General features: G+C 40.2%; 3 protein-coding genes across 4 annotated transcripts; 1 reads left to right on the plus strand and 2 right to left on the minus strand.

Annotated features, from left to right (window-relative positions):
* Nucleotides 1-1,623: 1,623 nt before the first annotated feature.
* Nucleotides 1,624-3,123, plus strand: LOC106929052 (spexin prohormone 1-like). The gene is made up of 4 exons (XM_088006457.1): nt 1,624-1,878; nt 2,073-2,118; nt 2,216-2,278; nt 2,800-3,123. The coding sequence occupies exons 1-4, from the start codon at nt 1,816-1,818 to the stop codon at nt 2,907-2,909; spliced, it is 282 nt and encodes a 93-aa protein (XP_087862583.1). The 5' UTR covers nt 1,624-1,815; the 3' UTR covers nt 2,910-3,123.
* A 439-nt stretch (nt 3,124-3,562) lies between these two features.
* ldhbb (lactate dehydrogenase Bb) lies at nt 3,563-11,609 on the minus strand. 2 transcript variants are annotated; one of them, XM_015005714.2, is made up of 8 exons: nt 11,517-11,609; nt 8,075-8,211; nt 6,685-6,802; nt 5,687-5,860; nt 5,413-5,586; nt 5,210-5,327; nt 4,385-4,508; nt 3,563-3,999 (listed from the first exon to the last, which is right to left on the minus strand). In XM_015005714.2, the coding sequence occupies exons 2-8, from the start codon at nt 8,201-8,203 to the stop codon at nt 3,832-3,834; spliced, it is 1,005 nt and encodes a 334-aa protein (XP_014861200.1). In that variant the 5' UTR covers nt 8,204-8,211; nt 11,517-11,609; the 3' UTR covers nt 3,563-3,831. The 2 variants fall into 2 exon arrangements, with proteins under 2 accessions (XP_014861200.1, XP_014861191.1); XM_015005705.2 differs by lacking the exon at nt 11,517-11,609 and adding an exon at nt 8,532-8,898.
* A 1,752-nt stretch (nt 11,610-13,361) lies between these two features.
* tmpob (thymopoietin b) lies at nt 13,362-18,810 on the minus strand. The gene is made up of 6 exons (XM_015005694.2): nt 18,169-18,810; nt 17,861-17,978; nt 16,618-16,773; nt 16,367-16,476; nt 16,182-16,282; nt 13,362-15,355 (listed from the first exon to the last, which is right to left on the minus strand). The coding sequence occupies exons 1-6, from the start codon at nt 18,400-18,402 to the stop codon at nt 14,959-14,961; spliced, it is 1,116 nt and encodes a 371-aa protein (XP_014861180.2). The 5' UTR covers nt 18,403-18,810; the 3' UTR covers nt 13,362-14,958.
* Nucleotides 18,811-21,458: the final 2,648 nt, after the last annotated feature.

Raw genomic sequence — 21,458 nt, forward strand, 5'->3', positions numbered from 1 at the left:
CAGGATAAAATGCAGTGAAGTTCCACAGACAACATATGACCTAGTCTTTGTGTTGTCAACAACAACAAGCAGGGGGGGCTACTCATCACACGGGGCGCAGATTAAATTATTTGGTGTTTATTGCCCCCTTTGGTAATGCTGCCCTGGGCAACAAGCCACTGCTGCATTCATCATTTCCCTTATGCTTTTCAATTTTCCTTAGAAGTCTAAATATCCATGTTTGACTTTGGAATCATAAATAAAAAGTCCACATCCAGTCGGAAAAGAAGCTGTAGCTTCTCACGAGCCCTGACTTCAAAACCCAACATGGGCGCCTTCCATATAACACTCAGCGATGGACTGTGTAAAAAGTTTACTTGCACTTCTGATGGTTTTTATCACATTAATGTTCACCCCTCTTTAGTGGACATGCTGCTCCAGAGTTCGAGCTTTTAGCAGTGAGAAAAACACTATTAGCTTGATTTGCTAACAGCAGTTAGCCTGGTCACTGGGTTTATTCCGCTTAAACGTGGAACTGGAACACAGTTTAGTTGGGTTTGATGTCGTTCCCAGATCAAATTTGTGACTTTGGACTGATTCACTGTTGACATTTTCTCCACTGAGTTCACTTTAAGTGTCTGATGAGACAAACATCAGTGCGACTACTCCAACTATTTGAGATGTTTGAATGTTACAAAACGGCTCTTTAAATATATTTGATTTCTGGGGTGACCAGCTGGATGTATTAAAACATGAACTCTGATGTTGAGTGTTGTGCAGTCTCCTGTGGGAACCTGATCGTCTATGCAAATGTTAAACAAAATCTTCTCTTGTGTCTCTCACACTGTTTGTGTAGCTCCAGTGAAATTAAGCTCACACTGTTTTACAGCGTATAAGCCTCCTGGCGGTGCTGTCTTTTACCCCCTCCACACTGACATCACGCTGTCATCACATGAGGCTCATTCATAAATCAAACTCCACGTAGTGTGACCCTGCAAAGATCCTCTGCTGACTGGAGGCTTCAAAGTTCAAATTTCTCCCCCGCCCGTGTTGCTAACATGAAGAGACACCCTCAGCAGCACCTTCCACTCCATCCCAGCTGGAGTGCTAGGTGTGATGTCATTAAATTACCTGTCAGCCTCATCGCTGATGTCACATAACGAGCTGGTTTACTTAATATGCGTCTTGAAAGGCAGAAGGAAACGTTGATCCAACGCTTACACAAGCTACAGCCTGCAGAACAAAACACTCAAGAACAGTAAGACTGCATTATTATTATTATTATTATTATTATTATTATTATTATTATTATTATTGCAACAAATAGTTATTACTGGTGATGCCTAGGGTGTACATTTTTATGCCATTTGGATTAATTGCTCTTATTCAAACCTTGGTTATCAAGTTGCATGATTGTCTTTCAAAATGTTTTCAATATTTATTCACATGTCTCAGAGTCCAAAGTTAGATTTTAAACAGCAGTATTCATGTTGCCATCTACCAAAGGCTTAACTTTGCTTACATTTAATGCCATCTTGTGACAAGATTTTTCATTTTCATAGTGACTGTGTGTTGCTAACTTAGCGTTAGGAAAAGTAAGACTCCACTTAGGAGTCTGCCATGTAAATTAAATAATTTTTGCAAAACATTGGGGATAATTGGTAACAGGATGTATGCAGTGTGTATGTTACTGTTTAACAGCATTTAAGTAAGTGACGCCATGTACAGGATTAGAAATATGAGGAACAATTTGAACTGGTAGCAGTTTGTAGATGCAGAGCTGAAGTGCTGACAGTTTGCTGGTTAGTAAGTTATTTTCTTTTGCAGGCTTCAAAAATGTCTCTAAAGGTCACTCTTCTTTTGGTGTCGCTGGTTTCTCATTGCTGGTCCGCTCCTTATGTAAGTACAGGCTGATTTTTGACAGAAAGGTATTTTCCTGTCTAGAAGTAATATTGCAAAGAAAAAAAATAAAATAAAATAAAATAAAATTATATATATATATATATATATATATATATATATATATATATATATATATATATATATATATATATATATATATATATGAATTATTTGGTATTTTTTTCTTTCAGAGGAGAAACTGGACTCCTCAGGCAGTCTTGTATCTTAAAGGCGCACGTAAGGCAAACATTTATAGCAAAAAAAAAAAAAAAAAAAAAACGTAGGCAGTCTGAAACTGTTTTGTTGCTGAGGACAAAATGTTGACACTTTGCAGAGGGACACCGCTCAACCCTGCTGGAGCGCAGCAGCAGAGAAGAAGGGGACACTTTACAATTAGGTGCGTCTCACATTTATTTATTTATTCATTCATCTTTTTCTTTATGCCGTTAATGTTGGAATTGTACACCGACACCAAAAGCAATTATTTCAGGAGGGCAATATGTATGGAGCATTTCTTGAAATTTAGTTTGGATACCAAATAATAAAAAGAAATGACATCTTTAAATCCATATTTTCAAGCACTACAGATCCACTCAATGTATGTTAGAACAGGCTCCTTTAACCACTTCAAAATGTTAAAATACTGAAAATCTTGATTTAAACATGTGATCCTGGTATGATTTGAGGGTCTGGATGGGAGTGAGTAATAGACATAGAAAAAAAAGAGTGCATACTAATACAAATAAATTAATAAATGTTTTGATTCATCGATATTTTTCAAAACCTCTCCTAAATTCATGCATAAAAAAAATATTATGCATCCAAGGCCAGAGGGAAGGCGACAACCAGCTCCTGTAAATTTTATTATGCTAAACATTTTTCTAATTTTCCAAACGTTTCTCTTTTGTTCCTCTCAAGTGAACTTTAATCAGATCAGCGATGGGCCGGGATTGTCTTCAGCTTCCGTCGAGCTCCTGCAACAAGCTGCAGAAGAAGGCGAGCCTGCGCTTCACTTACATGTTTTATAACCTGCTTAGAAGCTAAAATCTCTTCGTCCTTCTTCAGGTGGAGGCAGACATCTTTACCGAGAGTGGAGCTTCAAACATCTCTGATTACCTTTTGCCTGGTCCAGTTGTCGTACTTGCTGTTGGATATTTGAACTCCAAAATGTCACTGTTGGTATGAATGGATAATCTGCAGCAAAGAACTCTTAAATAAACTTCATTGTTCTAAAAATGTAAATTGATTATGACTGACTTCATTCTAATGTGCTGTGATGTTTGCTGGCAGAAAATTTACTTTGGTTCCTCTTTCATTGTGCTTTTTAAGCAAAGTTTAGAAATTGTTTTCAGTATGTTCCTGGTATGGGTAAGTTGGGAAAGGAACATTTGAAACAAATTTAGCTTTTCAAACTTTATTCTTTACATGTTGTGTCCTTCCTTTCGTTTTTGTTTCCTCCCTTCTTTCCTATCCTGTCAATTAAACCTGTCAGCTATTAAGACGCTGAGTGAACATCAGCAGCTTGCAGTCAAACATCACCACCCTGTCATCACTGAAGGTGCCATGTGGGGGTCAGACATGATGCTCTTAACTCACATTAAGACATGGTGACGTGTTTCTGCAGCACTGTAATCATAACAGAGTATATTTAATGTGTACCAGTGAATAAGTGAAGCCACACCCCAGTAAACCTTCTTTATTTTGCATCAAAGCAACGCTTTGTGGTTCCGAGCATGTACATCAAGACATTTCCCTCTGTTTTTTCCACCTTCGATCTCCTCACGAACATTTATAAATGTTCAAAATGACACCTACGGCTAAATATGATAAGAATCTACAGGAAGCAGTGAGTGAGGCGCAGCAAGTGGAACCGAATGGTTTTCAGTGACTGCAGAGTGAAGAGCAACCGAACCGAGGAGATGCTTCTGCATCGCCCCCTCTTGTGGTGGGTTAGATGTCCCGCAGGTCCCTCTGGATGTCCCACAGCGTGTTGGCGCTGGCCTGCAGCTGGGCCACCTCTTCATCCGTCAGGGTCATGTTGACCACACTGGCCACGCCTCCGCTGTTCAGCACGCAGGGCAGACTCAGGTACACCTCGTCGCTGATCCCATACATGCCCTGTTGAGGCAGAAACATGAAAGTCAAAAACCAAGTCGCAAGGATTCCTGATTACATCCTGTTGCAGTGGTAGGAAAAACCAATCAATAAATCAATAAAAAAAAAAAAGAAAAATATTTAGCTTAATATGGTGCTTTCACATCACTTGAACATTAAAGAAAAGGTTCGTCACTTTGCAACCACAAAATAAGGCTAGATAGCTGGACAGACAGATAATTTCCTGAATTAGATATCTATTTTTCTTATAAACCGAGAAGCTGATCAAATCCAACTTGATTATAAGGCAGAGAGCATTAACATTTCTGAAAGGGCGTTATAGGAAGGAAGTCAAGTACAAGTTACTTATGAATGAGTGAGTGAATGAATGAATGCATTTATGCTTCACCTGCACCATGGTGGAGACCGGATGGATTCTGTTCATGTTCCTCATGAGGCTCTCGGTTAAGTCGGCCACACTCAGACCGATGGCCCAGTTGGTGTAACCCTTCAGCTTGATCACCTCATACGCGCTTAAAGACACAGAAATGCACAGAAATACATGCAGTAAAACATTTCACTAAATAACGTCTGGACCTAGTTCTGCTGAGACTTTAAATTTAGCTAATTTTAATGTCAAATTATAAAACAAACTCCATGTAAAGCACATTTTCTCTTGTAAAGGCATCTTTGGGGATTTATTGTGTTTTAGGGAAGCTGTACACCAACACTGCTTTCTGTTTATGTCAAAACAATTATCAGCCCACGCTGGAGTGAGCAGAGAAAATGGTTCCATAAGCGGCGACGTCTGGGCTCGGAGTCTTGCCCCAAAATTAAACAGCTACAAAAATGACAATGACACATTTACTAATGCTCTCAAAATGACTGCTGCCATGGTTGTTGGTCAGAGTTTCTACCATCATTTAGTAAATTACCCACTTTCTGTTTTTCAGGGGCGTATTTGTGACATCATACAGGCATCTTCTTAAAAATGGGAAAGATGGGAGAGCATGGCATTCAGGCAATTCAGATGTGTCTTTATGAAAGACAGAGAAAGAAAACAGCCACATTTCGACAGCTAAATAAGTTAACGGACCTAAATCTCTACATATTTTTTATATGTATTCCCCTCCTGTGTAAATCATCAGATAAATATGTTGTTCTTTAGAATATTTTAATGTAAAACCAAACGACAGATGGACCAAACAAAGGTAGCGGCTCCCCAGGTGCTTACCTATCCACCACCATCTTATGAGTTTCTTTCCAGTTCTCTTCATCAAAGTCTGTGCCGATGTTGGGGTTCAGTGTCTGCAGGTTGACTCCGGCCACATTCGTCCCGCTCCATACAGGCACTAACATGCACATTGTGAGGTTCTGATGAGGCAGAAAGTTCAAAGTGCCAACATATATCTAGGCAAAAACAAACAAATTCCTCACCACTGGTGTCTCCGTGTTCTCCCAGGATCCACCCGTTGAAGCTGCTGGAGTGGATGCCAAGTTTGTCCGCCATCAGGAAGCGGAAGCGGGCCGAGTCCAAGTTGGTGCCGCTGCCGATGACGCGGTGCTTCGGAAGGCCACTCAGTTTCCAGGTCACGTAGGTCAGAACGTCGACTGTTAAAAAAAGCATTTTAGCGGTATTTAAAATTAATATTGCAACCTTTATATGGAAGAGGAAAAGCGGAGTTTTATATAGAGGAAGGGTTGGACATGCCCGGGTTGGAAACAACAATGATGATGCAGTCGGGGCTGTATCGTACAATCTGAGGGATGATGTGCTTGAATATGTTGACGTTCCTCTGAACGAGGTTCAGCCTACTCTCCCCCTCCTGCTGACGGACTCCGGCTGTGACGACAACGATGCGGGAGTTTGCTGTAACTGAGTAATCTGAAAAAGAAAAAGAGCGGTCAACAAGTTGTAATGGGAAAAAAAAAAGAACTTTATAGTTTAAGATGCCAGTTTAAATTTACATCTATGAATAACGGATGATAATTTCTCTAAAGTGCAGTCTTGTCGACATTACAAGACAAACGGTGATTTCTCACATCTGTTCAGTCGCTGCTTCACCTCTCCACTGTTCAAATGTTTAGTCATCACTTCTTAATGAGTCTTGATGAATCATTAATAAACTTAATGAGCTGGTTTGGGCTAAATGTTGCTGTCAACAGAGTGAAGAGCAAAGGACTGAGCACACATCCCTGAGGATCTCCTTTTCCCAGTTTATTATTGAGTAATGTCTAACTTGCACTTTTTGTTTGATGCTTGCCTTAAATTTTGATTTATATTTTCAGTATCAGCTGGAATATAATGTTCCATGTTAATAATTGGGCTACACAGTGCCGCAGTAGGTAGAGCTGTTGCCTTGCAGCAAGAAGGGTCTTTCTGCATGAAGTTTGCATGATCTCCCTGTGCATGCGTGAGTTTTCTCCAGGTACTCCGGTTTCCTCCCACAGTCTAAAAACATGACTGTCAGGTCAATTGGCCTCTCCAAATTGCCCCTACGTGTGAGTGTGTGTGTGCATGGTTGTTTGTCCTGTGTGTCTCTGTGTTGCCCTGCGACAGACTGGCGACCTGTCCAGGGTGACCCCGCCTCTCGCCCGGAACGTTAGCTGGAGATAGACACCAGCACCCCTCCTGACCCACCAAGAGACAAGGGTGAAGGGAAATGGATGGATGGATGTTAATAATTGTTGGAATAGAAATAGATTTACCTTTGTCTGCTACTATTTTGGGGGTTTTGAGGAACAGGCTGCCGTGCTGCAGGTCCATCATCTCTCCCTTCAGCTTGTCCTCCACCACATCCACCAGGGCCAGCTCATCAGCCAGCTCCTGCGACACACCGAGTTCAAGCAATTTATTTCAAAGCTCCAACATTTAGCGTTCTCCTGTAGCACGAATAGATGGCAACCTGCAGCTGTTTATGCTGTATCCCTCGCATGTTTTGTCACATTCCAGCCACAGAGTTCAATGTGTTTTATTGGGATTTTATGAGACAGAAAAACAGAAAATAGTGTATAACTTGGAATTGGAAAGGAAGTGTATTATGCACTTTTATTTGACCCTCATTATTCTGAATACTCAAACTAAAACACTCAGCACAGCCAACAAAACTCTAAGTCTCCATTTAAGAGCAGCAAAAAGAAAGCTAGTATTAAAAGAAAACCATTTGTAAGTTCAGGCCTGGATGATAAATGGCATTATTTTATGCTATAATTGGTACTACACAGAATGTACCATGTACACAGTGAGGCATGGTGGTGTAGCCATCATGCTGAGGAGATGCTTTTCCTCCAAATTATAACTGAAGCTGACGGGAAGATAGGTGCAGCTAAATAGAGGGCAATTCTGGAAGAAAACCTGTCAGAGGCTAGAAATAAATTGAGATTTATCTTGAATCACAACAATGATCCCAATCATTCAGTTGGAGCCGCAGTGGAATTGTGAAAACTGATGTTTGCTGACATTCTCCCCCAAAATATATAACTATAAATGCAGGGAAAGGTGGTTCTGCAAATGAGCTATTCAGGTGGGGAAATGCAGGCCACACTTTTCAGATTTCTTTGTGAAAAATGACTCAGGCCTTTGATTATTTTCCTTCTAGTTCACAATTACGCCCTAGTTTATTTCACAGAAAATCCCACCGAGTTCTAACTTAAGTTGTACCAAACATATATATATAAAAAAGAATCGCTATGCTTGAATCCTTTGGTAAGCCACTGTCGTTTATGATAATAGAAATATGCTACTCCACTACTTCCTTGAACCTAGATGCTTTAGACAAACCTTCCTCAGACTCAGCTTCCAAAACTATCGTGAGAAAAAAGTTATGTTTAAACATTTCATTTTGGGGTCACTGTTTTTGCTCTACAGCTATATATAGGGCATAACTGTCCTATTTGCGAAAACAGTCTGACATGTTTCAGTAGAAAGAGCGTGTAAGCCACCTCCTTTCATGACAATTGGAGACAGAGGGGATAAGATCAAGATCAGAGGCCAAGAGATCAGTAATCTGTTGTCAATCCAGGGGAATTATCTTGTGCTGTGGCAGAAGCAGGTGGGGAGGGGATGTTGTGCAAAAGGCAAAAAGAGTGGACATCTTACCCTGAGCAGGATACTGACGGCACAGGCCATGCCGACCTGACCCACACCCACTACCGTCACTTTGTTCCTGGGGGGCTCAGGAGTGCCGGTGAACAGCGGGGTGATCAGCTTTTGCAGGACTGAGGCCATTCTCAGTGCTGAAACGTGTTAACGAAACAAAATGAAACATTTTACGGTCAAACGACGGCCAAACATCAACCGTTTCAAAGAGACGCGACGTGCTCTGCCAGCTAAACTTCACAAATACTGCAGTCCATCAAAGTGCAGCAGGATCAAGAATTAAATGTGGCAGTTATCTCATCATTCTCCCCCCCCCTTTTTTTTTTATTCGTCTAAATCCCATAATCCACCACTAGAAAGCACACTTCCTGAGCTCTGTCCCGCACATGATTTGTCAGCAGAGTTCACCTTGAAACGACACGCAGTCGGACACAGAAAGAGCAGCAATAATACTTGCTTTGTTCGGCGAAGCTCCGAGCTGCTAGGTATAAATACCACCATGTAATCAGCATGACAGACTGGTGGGGACACCTAAGGCGTGCTTCCCTTAGAGCTGCATCAACGACAGTCCCCACGGTGGTGGCTGTGCAGTCCAGAAAATCGAGGCAGGTGTCCCGGTGTGCTGCAGTAGCAGCAGCAGCAGCAGCGGCAGCGTAGAGGACATGTGACTCAGGACCGGATGGAGGAGCTGCGAGCTGCACAGATCTCCTCTCTCCTCCTCTCCCTGAGCCATCCTCCCCTCACGGAGGATGGGACACTATAATCTCACTGACTGCACGCCGCTAAAGGAGTTACTGTAATCCCTTAACACTGCTTCCATCTGCTGCACCTGCACTACCCAAGAACCTCAACTTTCCCTCCAGTAATAAGCTCATGAAGTGAAACTTCCTCCTGTTTGCATTTATTCCAAATGAAATTTGTTCATTAAGAGCATTTATTTATGGAACACAGTTACCTGCATCATCAGCTCTTAAAGGTATACGTAGTTTTAGTTGTGATTATCTAACACATAATTTGAAAATGAGAATCTGAATTATGCACATGAACATTGGGAACATGTCTACGTGCAGTTGAAACCGGATGTTAATATACACTGTAAAAACATTTTGACTTAAAATCTGATCAGCCACATTATTTCTGTTTGCTAATTGTCAAAAAACCCCCAAAACAAATTCTTCCAAGTCAGACGTTTGCATTTCTTCAGGATGTGGTATCACCTTTAAAATGTGAGACTTGGTTAAATGTTTCAGGTCTCCTTCTGACAATAGTTTGATAGAATTTTGTCCCATTCCTCCTTACAGAACTGATTGAGTCGGATTTGCCATCTGTTTTGTGAAGTGCACCAGTTCCTCTTGCAGTAAAACAGCACGGTACAGACTGCTGGCCGTCAAGGTGGTTCTGGCCGAGATGGACCCGTATCTTCTCCCTGAGAACAGATGATGTGCTGGATGGTACTGGTCTTTCAAGATGTTGAAGAGGAGATCCGCAGGAGATTGGTCCCGATTATTTTACCACTGCCCTCCCTTGTTGTTCAGCTTTAGGACCCGACTAAACGTCTGTCTAACAAACTTTGGACAGCATTGTTCTGAAAGTTAATCACGAGCCTCTTTAGGTGTTCGGCTCTCGTTAGCTTCCTCAGGTACAAGAGGTGCTGCTGTCTGGATTTGCAAGTATCTCAAATTATTTATTTTATTCATGGTGTTAAGAAATAAATTGTGATTTGAGCACCACACTATCAATTGCTCAAACTCTTCCATGTATAAAGACTCATTGTTTTTGGCTGTAACTACTGCATCATCTGCAAACTTGTGATTGGATGAGTGGGAGTGGAGCAGTGGACCGAGCGCACAGCCTTGAGGAACTCCTTTGTTAGTCCATATGGTGGTGGAGGTGTGCTCTCCTGTTTTCACGCTCTGGGAGCGGTTGGTTAAAAAGTCCAGTATCCAGTTACATACTGGGATGTTTAACCCAAGGTTGTTCAGTTTCACTAATGGTTTGTTTGGTAGTATTTAATTAAATGGCAAACTAAAGTTAACAAACATCTTTGCATATATGTTTGTATAATTTGCAAACTATATAATCTGTCAATCTTTTTATTTATTTATTTATTTATTTATTTTGCTGTTGACAAGGCCTTTTTGGTTTTGCTTTGCACCAAAATAATCTCTGAAAGAATCCGTCTGCTTCCTAAATGGCGTGACACCTAGACATTCTCATGCTTTATATATCTGCATATAAATGTTTTAACAAATAAGTGTGGCACCTGCAGGCATCAGGAAATTGCTCCCAAAGAAAACCAGATTTTTTAGAAGGTCTACAGTCCTCTTCTCGATGACTTCACCGATTTATTTTATTTATATTTCCTTTTGATGTCACACAAGGAAGCGATGTGTTTGAGGCGTTGTCTTAAAATACATCCACAGGTTTGGCTGCAGCTAACTCAAAAACTGTTAACGAACCAATCTGAGGCATAATCATTCAATTAGTAGTTTTAGTAATTAAAATTAGTAATCTTATTGGCCAAGGAGAAGTAATATAAAAACTGTCAACAAACAGGCATAATTATGGCAGTAATAACAGATCTACAAACAGGAAGAGTTTTTGGTCTGATTTCATGTCAGACTGAGAGAAAAATGATGTTTCTAAATACTATATTTCAGATATTTCTATATACAAATATCTGGTTAACAAATGTTACTGACAACAATATACTGCTTACTGTAAATCTGTCCATTCATTATAACTGAGTGACACTGGATTACCCATGAAGAGTGCTGTGCACTCCAAGCACGTAAACATGAGGAGGTATTTACATGGCTTAGCACCAAGGTCAGGAAGAAGGGACAGCAGCTCTGTGTTTTCACAATAAAAGCATGCTTTCATTTACAACAATATCAGATATTTGTGTCTCTTAAAGATGTAAGGTCAGTCATGCAGTGGTGATGGAGAAAATGTGATTTGTAATGGTAATTGTGCATATATTAACTTGAAGGAACATGCATCGAAAACAATTAAACATACTTCAGGGATAGGTGTTTTCTTTCAGATGCAAGTTATGTAACACTAAAGGTAGAAAGCAAAGAAATTCTGAATCAATGCAAAATTATGTTGAGGAATGATTTTGCATTATAAAGCTGTTGTTTTAAGAATTGAATGCATCTTTTTTAGAACACATTCTTTACTACTTTTGGATCTATTAGACATTTAGCAGATATTAAAACAAAATAAAACTACAAATGCTCTACCTGAATACTAGATTTCCAGTTCTAAACCTCATGATGTGCTTATTTCTTGTCCAAATGAACTTAAGCGGCCTTTCTAGATCGAAGAGCGAATCCTTTCCTGCTTCTAAATAAATAAAAAGCAGCAAATAATTATCGGGCTACAATTGTTGACCGGATTGTTCAAATCACTTTAGTATGAACATAATTATTTGTTTTACCTTTTGTCTTGAGGTACCGTGTTCGTTAGTTGGAGCTGCTCGCCTTTTCTCCAGAAGAAGAGGATCCGCTGTAGACGTACGGCTCTGCCTGCCTGCATCAACCTCCTGGATTTATCCCACTAAGCCTCTCCGTCTCCAGTGGGTCGCCTCGGCCACACAGAGCGACAGTCACAGTGTCTTTTCTTCAAAAAACACTTCAAAGAAACAAGGTCGGAACTGTAAACAATTCACAACAATTATCACGACTTATTGGTAACTTTTGTTCAGTCAAAAACATGATTTTACATTTATTTTTTCATGATGTTTGGCGTTAGTGTTACTCCTTGTTCTGCTTCGAGGAGTTGAAGAGAACAGAAATAAACATCCAGACGTACGGAAACAATGTTTCTTTACTTTATCTCCCATTCAGCTATTTTCTTGGCAGCAAAGGTTTTGGATATAGTGAAACATTTTAACTCCCTACTTTCAATTTTATTGCAATGTGTTTTAGTTAGCATGGGTGCAAATTGTCTTCATTGCACCTTAAAGAGAGCCTACAACTTCACAGACACAATGTGAACTCAGACTTCTTCTCTGCAGTTCAACCGTGGAGACTTGACTGATTTCTCGCAGATGCTCGTCATGTCGACTCCATAACTTAACTGTGAGTCAGTTCCTCCAGGCCAGATTGAGAACCTATTGCTTTTTCTGTTTATTCATGCGATGTTGACCTTAATTGTGTAAATGGAAAATAGAAAAAAAAAAAAGAATAATTCTTGCTGGGAAAATAAGTTTTACATCAGATCTTGTGGTTACAATGTAAAAACAGTGGCATAGACAAATTATAAATGAAAAACTGTTGTCCGACTGTTCACTGACGCAAACTTTCAGGAAATACATTTACAAACCTACAATTCCAGTTTTGTCTTTGTGACACAGGTCTGATTTTATCAGCATTTACAAGCCAGGTGGCTCACAAAAAAGATTCTAATCACTTTGGGAGGTGTAACATTTTTGTGCAAATGAAAAAAATAAAGAATAAGGAGAGCTTCTTGTAGACAAATGATAAACGTAGCGTACGTGTAACCAAAGTCAACTTATTGCAGATGTTATGTCCTGTTTGGTTGAGAGTTGAACTTCAGTCAATACAGGTAGCTGACGTCCGTGGAGGAAGCTTTCACAGGATTTCAATACAAAGCATCTCTGATACAGAGATGCTTCCACGTTTTCCATTACAAAAAGTTAATTTTACATACATACATTCTGGTTTTTCACCCTCGTATTTTAAAACATTCTAGATGTTAAGAGTACACAGCATTACCCTTAACCCTTCTTGAACAGTAGTAAGTCCTACTATCTCTTGGATCAACCAGTAATGAAACAATGCTGAAGTTAACTTCCGGTATCTGGTTGTTTTACTACTTTTGTGGCATCTAAATACTTGTCTTACTTGTCAGACCTTGACTAGTTTCATATTGGGTCTTTAAAATAGTTTGTGCACTTTGGGGATCTTTGTTTTGTTTGTAACGGTATCTTAAAATGTGCTTTTTTTTACTTCCTTGGCATTTTAGAGCTAGCTTAAGGATTGTTGGTTGTGATCCACCTAAAGTAGACTGACTCTTTATTATTGATCAGTGCGGTCACTACGTCTAAACCCTATCAAAGACAAAACGGTAAGTTAATAAAAAAACAATGGGAAAACTACTGCATTTATTCAGCATCATAAGGCTATTGAACATTTCACCAGACTTATCCAGAAAAACCTGAAAGCAAAGTCCATATTATCAAAGACTGTATTTGACACAAAAAAACTGTATAAGGAAGGACTTTACACTAATAAAAAGCTGAAAGTGGACAAAAAGAAAATGTGGTGACAACCGAATTTATTTTTTGACACACAGCCTACATTATCATAAATAAACAGATTAAAAATCCTTACCCACATAACCCCAGTCATTTGTGTCCATTGTTGGAGAGCTGCCTGAAGATGAATCACTTGTAATTTAGCAAGGTTCAGATTTGCTGTACAGTATTACTCGCATCGCTAACATATTGCTTGAAATCGTTACACCTTAAAATGTCTATAAAAAACGTTGAGCATGCAACTTTAGAAAAATATCAAAATAGAAACAACCCCCCCTGCCCCCCCGCAAAAATCTGTGCCACTCCAAACGAGCGAGTCCTCACTTCTGTTAAGAAAACAAACCAAAGTCCCAAGCATTTAACCTTGCCGTTAGTTTAGCGCTGACGAATTTAAGAGCGGGTTAAACCGCCCTGAAGCGAGTTACTTTCCTCCAGCTGTTGTCTTTGCGGCCGTTTGAGGCGGGCTATGTGGGTGCACTGCAACAGCCAGCCCTGTATAATGGACTGAAGGATCAAAAATCTCATAAACGATGGTTAAAATAAAAAGAGACGTAACTGAGAACACGATTCGGCCGATATAAACTCATATGGGTTCGTAGGTAAGGATGGAATATAACAATTGCGTTTCTGAGTTCTCCTTTGAGTCAAATATATGGCAGTTAATACAAATAAAAAATACACTAAATTTGGAGTTTCTCTTTGTAAATTCATGACAATGCTGATAAAAGATGCCAAAAAATAAAATAAAATAAAAGTATTCAGTTCATAGTCAGTTAATCATAATTCCAATACCGAGTTTAGATTTTACTCATCATTACTGAAAACCCCTGGGAAAGACAGGGAAGCATTAACCGGCTGATTTTCCTCATTCGGTGACCTGCTGGCACCGCCTGTCTCTCCTCCCACCACAAACCACAACAAAACGTCTGAAATGAATCAACCTGAGCACCACAGACATGAAAATAACTACCTACACCTCTACTGCTACAAAGCCAATTCTTTTTTAATTCGTACAGAAAAATGAGAACATTATGGTGTTAATAGAAGCGCTGCTTTGTGTGTGGAAAACAAAAAAAATAAAATAAAAGTGGAAGTAATAAAAGGAGGGGAGGGTCACTAAGTGCTAACAAGTGTCCAGGCACTTCACAGTCAGAAAAACACCTGGCACAGCGCGTCGGATCAAAACTACAGTATGACAGTTGAGGGGAGAAAAAAACAAACAAAACAAAACAAAAAACAACAATCATGCACGGATAAAACTGGCTGCTCCGCTCCACACTCGTTTCTACATATACGGGTTAGATGCACACAAAGACACAAACGATTCACAGATTAAAATCAACATTTAAGTCATCTCTTCTGACTGTCGTGCAACAGCGTTATTCAGAAGCTACTGTTTTGAGGAACCGTCCTCCCTGCTGTGGCGGGAGAAAAGTCGGAGTCTGGTAAAAGAAAGTCTGTCGTTCCAATTAAAACTGTCTTTTTGTTGTCCAAACATGACGGGAAAAGGAGGAAAAGGGGGCGTGGCCTGCTGTTGGAGTTGTGGCGCGCTGTGGCGAGGGAGGTGATCCGGGCATGGTGGCAAGCTGCTGACGGTCCTTTAGTTGTCGGGGCTGCTGATGGCGGCGGCGGGGGCGGTGCCGCCGCCGATGCCAAGGTAGTTGGCTGCCGTCTCCACAGCACTTTGGACCGGGACGACGACGGTGTCTAGGAGGCCTTTCAGGACGTCGATCTGATCCGAACTGAGGTTCTGGTACGCATAGTATAGGGAGCCGACCACCACAACGAGGAGCAGGAGTTTGATCAGCAGGGAGAAGAAACCTCGTCTGGGCGGAGCTTTGCTGGAGGAGGCGGAGCTGATTGGTTGAGAATGCGTCTCGGTGTAGCTGCGGCTCTCTGTGTAAACAGTGCGCTGCACACGGGACTCGTCCAGCCAGTACTCACTGGGTTTTAATGGCCGACCGGCTGCCCCTCTGATTGGACGCCTGCAGGTTGCACTGCACCCAAAATAAATACACCAAAAAACAGATCAACTTTGAAATTAATTAGCTGATTAATTGAAACACTAATTGATTGTTTTAATGGCGAAAAAAAAAGAAAGAAGACTGACCTGCAACTAAAAGCTCTGAGACTACAACCACATTTTCAGAACTTCTTCTACTACTACTCTCCAATTTGCACAATTTGCTTTCAACAGTTAACTTTATGTTTTCTCTTAGTTGTCTTTCTTTCCATAGACGCTACATTTGGTCTGGCGTTACGCTTGGCTGTGATTCCTTCCTGGAGAGGAGCATCAGCTGAGATAACGCTGCCATCAAATAATCGTTCTCCTCTCCTTCTATTTACGTTTTATCTTCATGGACATAGAAAACACTCCCACATCACTTCATACATTTCTTTTGTGTATCTGCTCTGTCTTCTTAAATTCCCGGTCGTACTCAGCCAGGTTCTGGTTCTGCTGCATTTTTCTTCCTATTAAAGTGGAATTTTTTTTCCTCTCCGCTGTTGCTACATGCTCGGGATGAGAGACTGCTATAAAGTCAAAGACAACGCAAGCGATTGTCGCTACGTGCTTGTCCATGAGGAGTGACCGCTGAAAATCAACGGCTCAACGTAATCTGCTGGGTTTCCTTAGATAAAAAAAACTTTTTCTAAATACTTTGAATAATTAGCTGAACTTGCTGCACAGTTTCACAACTGGGATGAACTGGAACGCATGTGTGATTGAATTGGTGAAGTGTCTTGAGACGACGCTGTATAAATAAAACTGAAGCTGAACAGCAAAAGTAAACCTATAACAAAAAACATAACCTCAATAGTTACCTGATGCCTGTGGGTGTGTTTATTTCATTGGCAAGGATATCTTCAACCACACTCTTGCTGGCTTTCTTTGGAGTCTCTTCAGTGATGACCTCTTCCACAACCTGCCGGTGTAGCATCAAACATTCTCAAATAAACTCACACCAACGTGCGACCATTTTAAAACTAAATGGAAAAGCGCGACTCGCCTTGGTTTGTCGTCTGCTGCTGGTTCTGACTGTGACGGGAGCTTTTCCTCTGCTCCTTACAGGCTTCTCAACCACAGGAACCGGTTCTGGTTCAGGGGGAACGATCTCTTCTGAATAAGGAGGAAACAAACCACACACTTACTTAAAGGTCTATATAAGACTACTAAACGTGTGCTACTGGCTAATTTTCCCCCGACAAACCTACTCATGTCTAAAACATATATATTACAAGGGAAGTGATCAGTGCTCACCATCTTCTTTGTCACTGTAGTGGTCAGAGTTTGTGTTGCCGTTCTGGTTGCTGTCTGCTTTGGGGAGAGTTGTGACATCTGTAGGAGCTGCAGGTTCGGCCGCATGCTCGTCCAGAAGCTTCTGCAGCTTCTTCTCGTACACCTTACGGGTCGAAGCTGAGAAGACAGAGAAATGCTTTTTCTCCAAAGAAGACAAATGGCATGATGCGTAATGTTCTGCTTCAGGGAGCGATAGCTGAAAGTATGTCCAGTCAAAACCGGCTGATGCGTCACCACTATTGTTTAGAGTTTCGGTTTTAGGAAAGAAACAACTCATATCTACTTTCTTTTTCATTTTCAGTCGGATTCCAATACAGCACTTGAAGCCGTATTTGTCATTAACTCTATCCAGGTTAACTATAAAGAAGCCACAAGAGCAAACATATTTTGTGCGACAGTAGTAAGATTGCAAAATAGCTTTTACAATCTTCTATTATTGAGCTAGAACCATTAGATTGAGACAACTTTTTTCCAATTTCTAAAGACAAACTAAGGACATTTTTCCAATTGTAAACAGCCTCCATTTTCAGTTCAATAACCATTTTAACTTAACACGATTTTATGACTGATACATTTTGTATTTCTACATCTGTATTTTAGTTTTATTACCCTATTTTAGTTTATTAAATAATTTTAACTATTGTGACATTTATCCATTTTTTACTTATTGAAGTCCTCTTGATATTCATCTACTTAAATACTTTTAATTTTTTTAAAACTAAAGTCATAACTTTAGATTTCTATCCATTGTAGTACTTTTTATTAACTTCCATTCAATTTAAAAACTCAATTTGTGTCTAACTTGTAAACTTTACTGATAAATTCCTAATACTAAACTTAATTCACACTACAGCTCCAACCATAACCATACAAATAGTTAAGGTTAACAAAAAACTTCATTATTTGACCTAAAATAGATGAAATGTTACATAAAATAAACAAGTTTACACTACATATTTTAAGTTGTGAAGCTTGACAGACGTGATGTATTTGTAAGGGTTTGATTTCAGGATTTATCCATCTGCTTTATGGCTTATTTAAGTGAAATAAAAAAATAAAATCATTAATTTAATTTTACATAATTTACAAAGGGCATGCTAACGAATTGTTTTTCAGAAATGAACTTTTACCCGATTAAAAATTTAAAAGGGAGAGTTTAAATTTTAATAACATGTGCGTGCAGCGTGGATCTGAGAAAACTCACCAACAATAGGTCCAGTGTCCACACCATGCTTTGCCAGCTGTTGTTTCAAATCTTCATCTGTGAGCTCCGTTACCTCCACCTCCTCTGTGCGCGGCTTATCCGTCTTTTTCGTTGCTTTCTGGTTAGAAAATAAATTTAAAGAATACATAAAGAGCAGCTTTCAATTAGAGCAACGGGGATTACCAGGAGGGAGAAAACAAAACAAAAAGAAATCAAAACTTTTTAATCAGACGACGGCCCGCAGACAGCCTCACTTGAGGTGGGGGGGGGGGGGGGGATAATCCATGCAGCCTTTGAATCAAACTTACTCTTCCAGAGCGGCTCCTGTTGGAAACAACCGGGGTGGGCAGCTCTTCGTCGCTGGAGAATGTGTCTAAAGGCGGGCTCTTCTTGTTGTTCTGTATAGTCAGGTTCTTCAGATACAACTGCACATAAACCTCCTTCTTCTGGTCTCCGCTCGGAAGCGGGACATTGTGCGCCGTGAGCTCGTTCTTTAGCTTATCTTTCGTGAGAACCGACGGATCTTCGAGAAATTCTGCCATACTAACTTATATGTAGAGATAGCCTTAAAACTACTTCAAAGTGCGGTTTCTTCCTTTACTGCTCGCAGCTCAGAGGAATTATCTACTCCAGTAAGCTGCTCCAAAAACAACAACAGCAGAAACGTGAGCGAATAGCGCTGTTGTCAAACAGAAGTGGCGCCTACCCGCTGCCTGCTCAACTAGCACCGCCAAAGCGCTTTATCAAAATAAACGTCTACTTCTGCTTGTTAGCCTAGGAACAAAAATACTCCCATGTACCTTGGAATTTTTGGAAACGGGTCCACGCATATACTTGGCCAGAAACTCGCTCAAAATCCGGCATTAACGGGCTTTCAATTGAAATAGTTAGCTTAGCTTCCAACCGGTCCACTTGCTTCTGTCTGTCCGCGGATGCAATAGGGCCACACAAGAAACTGTACCGCTATTGGGCGAGACGCTGCTGTGAGCTTTAATTTGATTGGACGGCTATGAATGGCACAGAGGCAAGAAGCCGCCACAAAGGAACCGGACGATGCGTTTGTGTTTGTTTTACACACGATAGCTTTGTGTAAATACTGGCCACCAAATGTGTAGTGGGGTTTGAATATACCCCACTGCACACTGAATATAATATGTAGGGTTTGATACGATGGAAAGCCGAGAGAGGTAGTTTAAGTTACTAATGTAAATCAATTTTCTTTGAATTTAATAGTACCGACTATTTAATGGGTTTATTAGTTTCCAACTTATTTTAGCTTTCTTATAGCAAGGATTTTTTAGTTTCCCAACCTATAATCAGCTAATTTTAATAACAACATTACATAACAATGCAAATATTAAGCGGTTTAGATTTAATCATCCCTCATGTACCACAAGGGGGCAGCATATCCATATACTTATATATTATAAAGAGGGATTTTTTAAAAAGTCAGTACTCAAAATAAAATAACTTTGTAAAGTTTCTGTTCACTTTCAGTAAATTTGCAAAACAATCTTAGACAGAACACATTAATAGCGGCAATAATTGAAAATAATGGATAAATGGAAAGAAAAATATCTGTAAGTTGTCAGAATAGCAGCAGAATAACTATATTGATATCTTAAAATTACTTGATACCTCTTAAGAAGAAAAAACAAAGAATCCTAGAGTTAAAGGAGCACAAAAGAGTTACATTTTTTCAGCTAACCTCTGACCCTTCACAGGGTACTCTTCAAAAGAATTATAAAGCTGGCTTTTATGAGACATGGAATGCGGAATCAGGATTTTCTGAAGCTGAATAGAACGAAAGCATATTCGTTTCCATTCGAGGCCTATCTAGAAGGATATGGCATTGTTTGAACATATGTTCCTGCCGTCTTTAAAGGGTCTCTGCAGGCGTGCAGGTCTCTAACACCATCAGCCCTAGAGGGCATTGCTTGGAAGTGACACTGAAGTGACGCCTCACCTGTCCTTCTAACTAGCTCCTCTGGGGGACTTTCTGGGATGCTGCTGCAGGACTCGAGCAATCGATGCTCGCCTCAGTTCCCAAACCACAGAGAACACAGCTTTTCAAGTATAGTTCAACTTTTCCACAGCAGATTTGCCAGTGGAGTGAAAGCGTAAAAACTGTTGAGCCCTTGAGAAACACCTCTTAAGCTTTCTTTGTGTGTAATTTGCACAGAAAACAAGGCTGTGGCCAAGAATCATACAGAGAGCCCCTTTAAGCATAACAGTCATGGGCTCTGAGAAATTATCAAAGCCTACTATTTAATCGTCAACGTTCATATTTTCAGAATGAGATCATCTAAAATGGACCTCCCGTTGATGTCAACTAGAGAGAATATTTGACAACATTTCTTGATAGGTCATTTTTTACTGAACCAGGTGAACAAATGAAACAACTGGTCACAGACAGGCTTTCTTAATTGATTTGGAAATAAAAAAAATAGTCAGCAGTTGCATAAAGTCAAACAGGAAAATGAATTATGAAATGCTATGGGATGTTTGGAAACGACAGTGCGTGCCAAGTGAAGGCCAGCATCCATCGGAAATGTTCTAATAGAGGATTTCTGATCAGTGAGAAATATGTTGAACACAGACTCCTCAGTGGAGCATGTCTTGGACGACAGAAGTACCTTTGGAAAAGTCAACCCTTCCCATCCAGGGAATATCTGATCCAATTCCACTGACGCAACCAAGCGTTGGCTTGCAGTACACCGTTTATATCACACATGCCCCTTCTACGGCTTACATCTGCTGCTCAGTCCAGATTTGTTTTTCATTTCCAAATTTACACAACACTGATTTAATTAATCGAAAAAATTTGTATGATCATGCACCACCGTAACTTTTGTGTTTGTCTCAACTAATCTGTCACCACAATCTCGTATCCCCCAGTGATACTATAGCTAAATGCCAAACCAATTAAGTTGAGCTTCTTTGCAGTTTCCTGCACAAAAATGAGGGTAGGATGTGGGCCATAGGGCCAGTGTATTTCAGCAGAGTTGGGATTTGTGTCTCCTGGCCTCTGAACAGCCATGTAGAAATGCTAACACAGTATATTTTCATCTGTTGACAATCTAAACTCTACTTTAAGGACACACACTTACTTACTTAGACATTTCTGTCAAAAGGAAAAATGAGACTGCTTCTCTGGCCTTGTTGATGCCCAGTTGGCTGCCTGCCTATTTGTATCAAAGGCACTACTCCGTTTATTTGCATTACTATTATTTTTTTGGCTTCTCCCGTTTTATTTGGCACTTTAATACAAAGACACACTTGCTCGCGTCCTCACTGAACTTAAGGCAAACGTTATTGGTTGTGAAGTGAGTGAAGACACCCACGCCGAGGACGCCATGGGACATCTCGTCGGATCATTTGTTGGAAAGCTTATTGTTTGTATCAAATGGATGATTACAGTTTGAGCTTAACAAATATACAGACTATAGAAAGAAAAAACAAAACACGAAATATTTTTCCTCGTTATCTAACAATAAGACAGCACTCTTTTCCTGTTATCACTTAGTTAGGATTACCACAACTATTTCTGTTAGCCAGAATGCCAGCTCAGAGGTTTACATACCCCAACATTACTATT

Source organism: Poecilia mexicana, unplaced genomic scaffold, assembly GCF_051168715.1.
Source record: "Poecilia mexicana isolate PSO_F unplaced genomic scaffold, ASM5116871v1 scaffold_6, whole genome shotgun sequence".
NCBI lineage: Eukaryota > Metazoa > Chordata > Actinopteri > Cyprinodontiformes > Poeciliidae > Poecilia > Poecilia mexicana.